We start from the raw sequence: 12,553 nt of genomic DNA on the forward strand, positions 1-12,553 counted from the left end.
TACAGAACAGAGCACAAATACTGATCAAACCAATAATATAATAAAAATAAATAAAATCATAGAATGGACAAACACAGACAAGAAATGACAGTACAAGGTCTTCTATCTATTTATTTTGTTTCAATAAACTAAACATTCTTCTTCCTAATGTTGATTTTAAAACATCTTTAAAGATTTAGTGTGGTTTTGTTTTAAGGCACTTTGCATTAATGAATAAAATAACTCTAAAATAATTATGCAATATTGAGTATTAATATTGTCTGATAAAACAAAGAAAATATCATTTATAGAAAATTGGGAAGACAATTTTGAGAGAAACTTTTAGCCACTCGAATGAATCATACCAGAAGGTTCTGCTAAGTGTAAAATATGTGCTGTCGTTTCAAATCATAGATAGGCTAACATCTGATCACGTTAGCAGGAGCGTAGCAACCATTTTAAAAGTGTGTGAGGGATACAGCTGGCGATGTGGTGATATTCATAATTACTTTTTAAGGAACTCAATTAATGTAGGCTATATTTCTATGAAACACTTTGGGACTGTGACCCGTTTAATACAAGCATTTGAATTAGGCTATTATTTACATCGTACCACCACATGATGGCAGCAATTGATCAAATTTTAAAGGTTTTAAAAGTTAGCTATATTGGTCAGGAAAAATCTGTAACAATTGAACAACACAAAAAATTCAATCCAAACAAAATCAAGCTACACAGATTTTTTGTTTTTATTAACTATAAATTTCTCCACATAATTTGGGTTATTGGGTAACAGTGGCTCAGTGGTTAGCACTGTTACGGTCACCTCACAGCAAGAAGGTTGCTGGTTTGAGTCTCGGCTGGGTCCGTTGGCATTTCTGTGTGGAGTTTGCATGTTCTATCCGTGTTGGCGTGGGTTTCCTCCGGGTGTTCTGGTTTCCCCCACAAGTCCAAAGACATGCGCTATAGGTGAATTGGGAAAACTAAATTGGCCGTAGTTATGTGTGTGAATGTGACAGTCGATGGATGATTTCTGTACTGGGGTGCAGCTGGAAAACATATGCTGGATAAGTTGGCGGTTCATTCCGCTGTGTTGACCCCTGATGAATAAAAGGACTAAGCTGAGGGAAAATGAATAATTGAATCATTTGGGTTATTCTGTTAATGTCTTTTGTTTTTTGCTTTTTTTGTGCAGATTTTTGTTTTGGGCAGTTAACATGACACGTTTTTAGTAATATAATTGGCCCCAATTTAAAACAGTTACAGATCCCCAAGCAAGAGAGCAATTGCAGCACAGTCTTGTCCTTAATGAAGACATTGTAGTTATTAATTGTATATATATACGGAGGCCAGCTAGTGTGTGCTGTGCAGGTAAACCTCACTCCTCTGACCTCTAAAGATGCTCTAGCGACAGATGTTAGAGGTCATGGTCTTTAGCCTCCTTGGTAGAGCACCCGACTCCCATGTGAAAGGTCATAGGTTTGATTCCAGCTCAGAGCGGGTTGGGTGGCGTAGGACCGGTGGGGTTACATATATATATATATATATATATATATATATATATATATATATATATATATATATGAAGCGTTTAGATGCAAAAAAAATATCTAATTGCCATATGAAATGTTACTCTAAATGAGCATTTTTATCAGGCACCTGTGTGTTTGTTCAGTAATCATTTTTATGGCAAACAATAAGCTCTTTTCCTGGTCTTTAAGGTGAAATATCCCAACATAAACAAAAAGGCGGAGAAAAATTAAAATTTTCCTTTATTCAGATGGCACTTAGAGGTTTTTGCACCTGAACTCTTCAAATATACCACACACACGCACGCACGCACGCACACACACACACACACACGCACGCACGCACGCACGCACGCACGCACACGCACACACACATGCACGCACGCACGCACACACACACACTCAATATGTAAGTTTCAACTGAGAGAATTGGCAATAACAATGTAAAGGTTATTATGGATTTGATTTCTAGTAATCTCATGACTACTGAATGTGTAAATGTGAGCTGTTTGAGGGTAATTTAGCATAGTAAAAAACTCTGACTGGGGTTTACTTTTCAGGAAATTTCATTGTAAATTAGTGATAAAAATATTAAAAGCTCATGGGCTACTGTGTCAAAAGCAAACAAATTTCCATTCAGTGAGGTGTGAATGGATCATTATGAAGAACAGCAAAACGTTTTCATTAGAAAAAAAAAAATACTTGAACCAAATCACAAAACCAGAAAGTTGCATTAAAAACATAAAAGGAAACCCTCTGCATTTTTTATAATTCATATTGACTTTAATAGTGGAGGGTGTCTGGGGCTTCAGGGTCTAATAGAGGCTGTGACCTACGCTGTGTCTGTCCTTTTCAAGACGTACGAGGCCTTGAGTGCTCCTGCAGTCTAATTCAACATGACAGATCAGTGAGATGGACACTGCGAGAGGAGGAGGACCAAAGCAAAATAAGTCAACATGAAACCAAATGACTGTGAAGATGAAAGCGAGGCGTGTTCTTACCTTAGTTCATATGTTCAGTAATGACAATAATAAAATATTATTACGAGTGAGCCCGACTAAAGAGAGTAAAATGCAGAGAAATATGATGATATTTGCATGCGTCTGTGATGTTTTTCAGCATACATCATTCAGTCAGTCAGATGAGGCAGATCAATTAGGTGGCGTCATTTTTATTAAAATGTAATTGGACATCTCTCACATCAACATCTTTACAATTATTCATGTTATAACTAAAATGGAAGCGCATTATTTGATATACAACATATATTGGTTAGAAAATATATTCCTGCTCATTTTGACCTATTTAACAACAAAAAGGATCTTTTCTATACAAAAGGTGTAAGCGTCATTTACAGGTTTCCACACTTAGTTCGGAAGCTTGCGATGGATCGACTGCACCTCCAAAAATGTTGGATATAATATAAGGAATGTATGTGCGGTGGTCTTTAATGACCCCTTAGATACAATTATAAATGCGCACAGGAAATTTGGATAAAACAAAAGCTAAAAATGTCAAAATCAGATCAACGTGTGCTGCGGCCATATTGACTCAAAAGCACATTCCTCTTAAGACTGTGTCCAAAAGCAAATCCTTTGTTTTAATGTAAACTTCATTCGTTGTGCTGAGCTGCTCTAACCAGCGACCAGACATTTTGTTAGTTGCCTTTTCCACTGTTGTGTAGCTCCTGTTGGTCTGCATGGCTGCATATTAAACAACACATATGTTCTGATTAGCTGTGATTGTCACCTCACAAGCTGTTTTTGTGTCTGTTTCAGGCATGATGTAAAGGAACTGTAATGAAATATATCAGTTTCCACACAAGAGCATGACTTTGTTCTGTTTGTTATAGATGTAAACTGCTTTTTCTTGTCTGTTTGAGCAATTTAAGATGTGTTTACACTTGGCGGTTTTGGATTGGTTAAAACTGATTCTGGTGTGACTGCTCTGTTGACGTGGTTCAATTGAACGCTGTTTGTAGTTTGGGTTACTTGGTTTGTTTGCAGTTTATAAACCGCCAAGAAAGATGATACGTTTAGTCCTGCTTAGCATTCACACTTTTAAGACTGTACGTAAATAGTCAAAACAATATACAAAGAAAAAGAGATATATCCAAAACAATAGTGTGTACTGGCCTGAATACGCATTTTCTTGTATGTTTATACATGTAACCATGATTGAGAAATTTGTAAGAGATTTCTAAATGTGTACACAAGTCAAAACAGCATCAGCAATTCTTCTAAAATGCGCATGAATGTTACAAGGAAATGCATTTTCATTGAACTGTAATGTAGCAGGGCAACAATGACTATTAGTAGAAAAATCAGGTATGCTTGAGCATTCTGTCCTGGTTATATTCACATCTATTCTCATTACTGGTTTGTTTAAATGTGTTCTGTCCATGTTGCATTTATATTTTACCACATCATTTGGAAGTAGATCAAGACTCATCTTTTTAGTAACTCAGCAGGCACACTACATCATAAGGCGTTAATATTGGGTTAGATTAGGGTTGTTACATCAGGTGACCAAAATTCAATGTCTTGCTAGGGTCCAAGGACAACATTATTTTGATGTCCAATAATGGCATCAAACAACATTGATATTTGGTTAATTTTAGATTGTGCTGGAAAGTAACCAAAATACAACACTGAGTCATAAACCAACATCATATTGACCAAAATCCAACATCTGTCTGATATCAGACGTCCACGCAATGTCAATGTCAATGTCACAATGCCAATTTTATTTTCCAAACAAAGGCAACGTCTCTACAGTACAACATTGGGGCACAACATCAATCTGATGTCACGATGATGTCCTGTGCCTGCTACACAGGTTTAGAAGGTAGTATTTCCACTGAACTTCACAAACCCAGAAACTGCACTAGACTTTGTTGCAATTTGAACTGAAACCAAAGACATCTAAACAAACCAAAAAACAACAACGCAAGAACCATTTTGTGTTTCTTAATCTTTCTTGCTCCCTTTAGCAAAAAATTAGTTGTTTCTTAATCTGAAAAAATCTTTATTTACATTTAAACTATCTAAAGTACTTTTTATTGTGTGGAATATAAAAGCGGCGACGCAGTGGTGCAGTAGGTAGTGCTGTCGCCTCACAGCAAGAAGGTCTCTGGTTCGAGCCTTGGCTGGGTCAGTGGGCATTTCTGTGTGGAGTTTGCATGTTCTCCCTGCGTTCGCGTAGGTTTCCTCTGGGTGCTCCGGTTTCCCCCACAGTCCAAAGACACGCGGTACAAGTGAATTGGGTAAGCTAAATTGTCTGTAGTGTATGAGTGTGTGTGTGAATGTGTGTGTATGGTTGTTTCCCAAAGATGGGTTGCGGCTGGAAGGGCATGCACTGCATAAAAACATTCTGGATAAGTTGGCGGTTCATTCCACTGTGGTGACCCTGTATTAACAAAGGGACTAAGCCGAAAAGAAAATTAATGAATATTAAAGCTTTTAGGTTATTAAAGGTACTTTGTGGCACCAGTGATGCAGATAAAAGTACGTTTATTTTTAGAGGGGCCACAGAATGAAAATCTAGATAAACCTAGGCATAGTTGAATAGTAAGGGTTCAATACATCACCAGTTGCCTCATTTTTATGGAAATCCTGTGAGTGTAAAATCCCTGTGTAAAACAGGCCAATCAGACCAAAACACAGACTTTGATGATCCACATGGGATCCTTAATATTCAGGTTGCATTTGACTGGCCACATTTACTAGCGAGATAACACAATGATAAATTTCCCCATTTTTAAATTCATCCAAGCTTGTTTTACATTTACTAAGTATGTGGAACTCTTTAAAAAAAAAGGAAAAATAAGCAGTTCTGTGACCAGAAGGATTATAGATTGTACTTCTATTTAGATATTTCAACATTTTTTTTTTAATTTATCCTCGTCTGGATTATTGCAATGCACTTAATGTTGGAATTAACCAAACCTTACTTCATCGGTTACAACTGGTCCAAAATGCGGCTGCTCCAGAGAAAATCACACCTGTCCTTTACTCTCTTCACTGGCTCCCTGTTCAATTCAGAATTAAAGCTACTGTTTTTTGTTTTTAATGCAGTTAGTGGTCTTGCACTTTTATATTTATATGAGATTTTAAAGGTTCATAAACTGAACAGGGCCCTACAATCGGCAGGCCAGTTGTTGCTGGAGGTCACCAGATCCAGGTTTAAACAATGGGGATTATTTAATATCCGCTAGTACAAAATGCTGTTTTATTGACACTTGTGTTCTTATGTGTTTTAATGTTTAATTTTGTTTTTAATAGTATAAAGAACTTTGAGCAGCCTCCTGGTTGTAATAAGGTGCTATATACTGTTGAAGTCAGAATTATTAAACCCCCTTTGATTAGTTTTTTTCCCCCCCCGAATGATGTGTAACAGAGCAAGGAAATTTTCAAAGTATGTCTGAAATTTTTTTTTTTTTCTGGAGAATGTCTTATTTGTTTTATTTCAGCAGGAATAAAAGCAGTTTTTAATTTTTTAAAACCCATTTTAAGGTCAAAATTAGAGAACAACAAAACTACAGAGCAAACTACACTACAATAACAGGCCTAATTACCCTAACCTGCCTAGTTAACCTAATTAACCTAGCTAAACTTTTAAATATCACTTTAAGCTGTATAGAAGTGTCTTAAATAATATCTAGTAAAATATTTTTTTACTGTCATTATGTCAAAGATAAAATAAATCAGTTATTAATAATGAGTTATTAAAACTACTATGATTAGAAATGTGTTGAAAAAATCTGACAAACAGAAATTGGAAAAAAAATAAACAGAGGGCTAATAGTTTAGGGGGTTTAATAATTCTGACTTTAACTGTAAATAAAGTTGGTTGACTGATTGAACAATTTCTAATATATTCTATTCCAGTGCTTCTTAACCACATTTCTGAAGGACCACCAACACTGCATGTTTTAGATGTCTTCTTTGTCTGTCACACCAATTACAGGTCTTTCAGTCTTTGCTAATGAGCTGATGATCTGAATCAGGTGTGTTTGGCTAAGAAGGCATGGAAAATGTGCAGAGCTGGTGGTCCTGGTGGAGCGTGGTTGAGAAACACTGTCCTATTGTACCTTATAAGTGAATGCTTAAGTATACCTATTTTTTCTTTATAGTTGCATCATTGCCCACTACAGTTCAATACAGGACACACATTTGAAACGCATCGCACTGCAGCAGATCTTCACCTTTACACATTTTCTAAGCTCTTCAGCAGATATCAACTGATAAAAATACCATCAAATGTTTGCGCATTCAACAAGCACATTTATCATTCTGAAAACCTTATCCATGTGCCAATATAGCAGCTTTGGTGTGCAATTTGATTTTCTCACAAATATTTAAACGTTATCATCATTTATCATCCTTAGTGAGAATGAGGCTGGGGATTGTTTCAATCACTAAACGACTTGAGTTCGCCAAAACGGCTGTCATCTTCATTAAGCGTAATTCCAGTTATCCGCAGAGTCAAAGCAAAAAGTGAGTTAATGCCAAGCAACAACACAAAACCTACATACTGTTTATCTTTCATTTGAAATTTACAGAGATTAAAATAGCCAGCTGTGTGTCATTTCACCTGCTTCTCCTTATACAGTCTGTTCATTTGCTCAGTGTACAGCCTTCTCATCTATATAGCACCAGAGACGGGTGCATTAAAAACAGCAATGCAGGACCACCCAGTCAGTGCTGGTCCAGGCTCTGGTTCATCTCAGAAGTCCATTGATATGGAACGCTGTCCCGGGTCCACTACGGTGGTGTTGTTACCACGAGCATTGCCATGATTACGGATGGTGATGCTCCCGCAGCCGCTTCCGATGCTGCCAGCAGCCCCTGCCACGCTGCCACCCCTCACGTAAATTTCACAGGGCATTTCCTCCATTACCCGGTCCTCGATCACCTGCTCAGCGCAGTCGTGAGTCTGTTTGTAGCCATAGCAGCTCTTCTTGTAGGTGCCGGTGTTGCTGCTGTTGAAGGTCTTCATGGGCGGAGGCTTAGAGAAATCGTTGTGGTAGGAAAGCTCCATGGAGCTGAGGGTAGTGCGGCTCTGCTTTACGCTGCCACCCGAGGAGGGCTGGGTCCCACAGTGGTGCTCGTGGATGCACCGGGACATGGTAGAGGAGCGCCGCAGCTTATGATACCCATCCAGCTCATCCGACAGCTCTGCCAGGTCTGACGACAGCTCCTTGTCACGTAGAGAGAACAGCTCGTAGTTTGGAGGATCGAATACCTCTTGGAACCCGCCTTTGTTGAAGACGGCTGGTCGACGAGCCACTACTTTCTTACGAGGTTGCTTCATTTGCACCAGGATGGAGATGATAAGCAAGACTAGAACCACACCAGCGGAGATGCCGATAACTGTGCCGTGTGTCTTTGTTATCTGGTGAAACAGTCCCTTGGATTTTTTCTCTAATGAGGAGATGCAGACAGATTTCAGTCAAGACATTTGAAATCATAATCATAGGGATTTTAAAATGCACTTTGAATAGTCAAGTCAAAATCTGTTTAAATCGCACAACAGAAGAAGCAGATGTTGAGTAATTCAGAATTGCTTTTCTAGACAGAGAAATACTAGTTTGTATTTCATTATACATCTGTGGTGTCTGAATAAACAACAGCACTGTTGCTCAAAAGTTTGCGATCAGTAAGAACTTTTTTCCTCTTAAAAATAAATTAAAAGATGTTTTCTTTTGTTTAATTTTATTCGTTTTTAATAGGGATGCACAAAATATTGGTGGCCATATCACTATCAGCCGATAATTGCTATCGTTAAGGCTGTGCTGTCCATGCTATACGGTTCACGGTATGGTGTATTTATACTATGATTACGTTCTTAAATCTTAGTTTGACTATTGTGAACACTCTGGACAAGTTACTGAGGAAGTGGATTCATGATAATAAAGTTATAAATAATGTTTAGTTTTTGCATTTAAGGATATTTCTACATTGTATGACCTCAAAGTTTTGTCAGTATATGTTTTTTAAATGTCAGAATGTCACCTACGACCACAGTTTAGGCTAAATGTCTTTAATGTTCCTCTAAAAAAAGGGTCATCTATATCTTAATTGGCCAGAAAGTTTATTTAATACCTTTATTCAGAAAGAGGACAATTCAAATTGACTAAAAATCTTACACAGCATTTGATCATTTGATTGATTATCACATGATAATGTGATACTCTAATTGGAGTGATGAAAATTCAGCTTTGGCATCACGTGACATTTTAAAACCAGAACGAATCTCACAGATTCTAGATGCTTTAAATGTATGAAATATAGCATGACAGGTACAATAAATGATATTTGAATAATGTTTACAAAACAGCAGCATTTTTTTCTGGAGTCAGGTCTCAGGTGTCCGAGGAAACAGAAGCCAGTGTTGATGCAGTAACTCACCCTTACAGTGGTTCTCATCCCAGGGGTAAACGCAGTTCTGAACGCCGTTGCAGACCAGTGAGTTGTTGATGCACATGTTGCTGTGACAGAAAAAGGTGCTGCTGGAGCATGGAGCTGAAAAACAGAAAAGAGAAAAGATTAAACCTCTTACAAATGAGGCAACGGCAGGTCTTTCTTCTCATAGCAGGACGTCAGCATTCGTCTGCAGATCTGTGTGCCTCATGCCTGTGCCACAGGCTGTGTAGCCGGTGTTGAGCACAACACAATAAATCAAATCTAACAGCCATCACAAAACCCATCTGCCCCAGTTTCCATGAAGCTCTTGACTGAACAAACGTTTAGCATGCTAGTCAGAGTATAGGGTAACGGAGAATGGAGAGAGAAGGAGAGGGGGATAAGCCTTTATCTGAAGGTGAGTGCTGATCTCTGAGGAGGATGAATCCTTCAGTAAACCCGGACAGTCATCACATCTACCTCTTCTAGTTAAACAGCGTCGTTTTTTGCTCTCCATTTTACACCAAAATCCAACCACCACATTAGAGTCCTTACACAACTGCGGTGCTAGAGCGTGAGGGGGAAATCTTGTCTAGTTTATGTGACTAAGTGCTTGTGACAGAGGGTTGAAGAGGTTGTAACTTGCATTTTCTGGCAAGAGCTGCATGCTCCCAATGTTCTGTGCTCATTTCCAAAATTATTTCTTGCCTTCCAGCAGTGGTGCTGACAAAATCCACCACATCCTCTGGTAAATGATCACATGGCACACATTTAAATAGATACACAAATAAAAACAGTGCATCAGTTAGGTATTAAGGTACTTCAAGTAGGTCTAAGAGTGGGTAGCACGATCGCCTCACAGCAAGAAGGTCGCTGCTTCTAGCCTCGGCTGGGTCGGTTGGCATTTCTGAATGCCAACCTTTATGAAGTATAGTATTTTTGTTAAATACAAAGGTGAAAATATTTTGAACAATTTTACAAACCACTGCTGAGTGCCTTAGTGCCCCACCAGTGATAATATACAGCCATATCGCACTGCTACAAGTGTGATATTGTGTTTACACACCAGTTTGACGGCATTATGGTGTATATAAAAGAAAAAATACAACACAGAGAGTCTCAAAAACCCTTTTGTATGAGGAACTACGTTCTTTCCCTATTAATTTACATATGCAGCTGACCGTCAGAACAGCAGAAACGGTTGCTACTTCACAAACTTTAGAACTAGCATTTTAACGATGCCCTTGGTAAGATTTGATTTGGCTCACCAACCAATCAGAGAAGAGATGGACCAATGAAAGGTTGGGGCAAATCCCTCAAACAGAGATTGTCATTTCTGATTGTACATTACCTTTTGTTTGTTTGTTAGTTTAATTGCTGAGCTACAAAAAAAAAACAAAAAAAAATGAAATTAAATGTTTCAATTAAATGTGAATTAATCAGATATTTTAAAGCAGGGGTGTCCAAACTCGGTCCTGGAGAGCCGTTGTCCTGGAGAATTTAGCTCTAACCCTAATCAAACAAAGCTAAACCAGCTAATCAAGCTCTTACTGGATACATTAGAAACTTCCTGGCAGGTGTGTTGAGGCACGTTGGAGCTAAACTCAGCATGACACTGGCCCTCCAGGACCGAGTTTGTACACCCCTTTTTTAAAGGGGCATTTTAAATACAGTATAAAACAATAACTCTATTGTGTTAAAATGAGTTTGTTTATGGTTTTATTGTAAGAAGTATATTATAAAATGTATATTTTATTTTAAATATATATATTATTAAACTAGTAAGTTACAATGGCAACTTTAGTGTACAATATAATAAAAAGTATATTTAGCTTCAGCCCACCACCCTCAATTAAGTTTTAGTTTTGGCCCTTCATAAGAAAAATTTTGGGCACCCCTGGTCTTGTGTAATGTCTGAAGTGCTGACAAAACAGGTGATTTTGCTCACATTTTAAGATTAGAATGCTGACCAGCTTGAATGGCCATCAGTCTACATAGATTTCCCAGTATTTCTCTGTTGCTATCAGGATATCACAATAATTAACCCCGAAAAAGCCAAAGCAAAGCAAACACTACTGGATTACTGTGTTATGAATACAGCACTACAGTGCAAAAAATAGATATCGACTTAGAATGTGACTTACCTGTTCTATAATGTCTTGTTCAGTTGTAATTTGAAATTTACACTAAGAAAAATATATAAGTCAATGGCTATCAGTTTCTCAATTTTAGTTTGAAAAAAAAAAAATAATAAACTCAAGAAATCTGGAGCCACTTAAGGGTGAGTAAATTTTCATTTTTTTGTGAACTATACCTTTAACTGTGACAGATAGCATCAGCTTTATTTGACTGTGGTCACTTTAATGGCCAGATCACCCACCAGATTATATATGATTTTTTTAGCAAATCCATTTCCTACTGGCAAGGATTCTGCTGGTAAAAAGACAAATCAACAAAGACCTTGCCGAGGGCTTGTATAATCATTTGTTAACCACAGTGGATAAGAAAATGTAATTGTTTCTTATTGCCAAGATGCTAGTGAAGGCATTAAATGTACCAACTAATCCAACACAACTTGGCTCTGTCAATCTATTCACAGTGCTGCAAGAAAATCATTTGCATTCGCCACTGCTTTTACACTGCACAAGATTAATATTCAGATGGAGTTGAAATCGAATGCAGCAATTAATTATTCTGGCATTTATTAAAGTACTACTCAGACTAGTGCAAAAACATTGATTTGTTCCTTGGTAATTTTTCATAATTTGCATTCAACTTTTAAAAAGCAACAGTTCTAAAAAGTAAAAGCGAACAAAATTTGTATTAATTGTTTATAGCCAACATCTAAGTCCCGAAGAAAATATTCATTTAGTGTTTTCTTTCTTTTCTGCAGCCCTAGATACTTTCCAATTTTCCATCATGACTGAACCATTAGCATGAGAAATGTACACTATAGCCCTGTTATTTGATTTCCTATGCAAAGGTTGGGGGAGTAATTGGCTTTTTGATATCGCTGCGTTCTACAGAGATTACTTTAATTAACTTCACACTTTTTAAATGGCTAATTTTTAAATAAATGCCAGGTTGTTTGAGTCAGTTCCAATAGATCATAGCGTATTTCAGTCTATTACTCGACATCTTTATTCTGACATTTCCAGAAACGTTAGTGATAAACATGCATGTTTGAAAGAAGCCGATTTCCATTTCTGCATTACAAATTTATATTAGATTAAAAGGTGAATGTCCATGGATAGACGTTGAAGATTATGACCGTTGACAACATTTGATACAAGCACATGTAACAGTTAAACAGAGATGTACATCCCGCTATGTTAATAGCTTGTGTTCCTAATGAAATTTGGCACATTATAATCTGGGGAAGTGTTCTGCTCGCTTTGTTTTCATGCTGTTTTCATACTGCGGCTAGAGAAGGCTTGCAATCCTTGAAAGGCAGACTCTGCCTAAAGCACATTACAAAATGAAATATAAATGATGTTTCTACCCAGCCTGCTAGCTTTAGCTTTTTTTTTTTAGGTAAGCTGACGTGGCACAGACTTTTCCAAAGGTCACACTAACTTTCTAGTGCCATAAAAGCCACTGATTTACCCACGAACGTTCAGTACATTTTACTGATTTGCA

The 12,553-nt window shown here is 37.5% G+C and overlaps 1 protein-coding gene across 2 annotated transcripts in view; it reads right to left on the minus strand.

Moving 5' to 3' along the window:
- Positions 1–2,663: 2,663 nt before the first annotated feature.
- The window catches only part of neto2a (neuropilin (NRP) and tolloid (TLL)-like 2a), a 30,646-nt gene continuing 20,756 nt past the window's right edge, over positions 2,664–12,553 (minus strand). For both annotated transcript variants that reach the window (XM_087261657.1, XM_087261656.1), the window contains 2 exons: positions 8,921–9,034; positions 2,664–7,933 (listed from right to left, as the gene is read on the minus strand). In XM_087261657.1, the coding sequence (XP_087117783.1) occupies positions 7,236–7,933; positions 8,921–9,034 (812 nt within the window). In that variant the 3' untranslated portion in view covers positions 2,664–7,235. The remainder of the gene's footprint in view (positions 7,934–8,920; positions 9,035–12,553) is intronic.

This window comes from Danio rerio, chromosome 7 (genome assembly GCF_052040795.2).
Source record: "Danio rerio strain M-AB ecotype USA chromosome 7, GRCz13ab, whole genome shotgun sequence".
Taxonomy (NCBI): domain Eukaryota; kingdom Metazoa; phylum Chordata; class Actinopteri; order Cypriniformes; family Danionidae; genus Danio; species Danio rerio.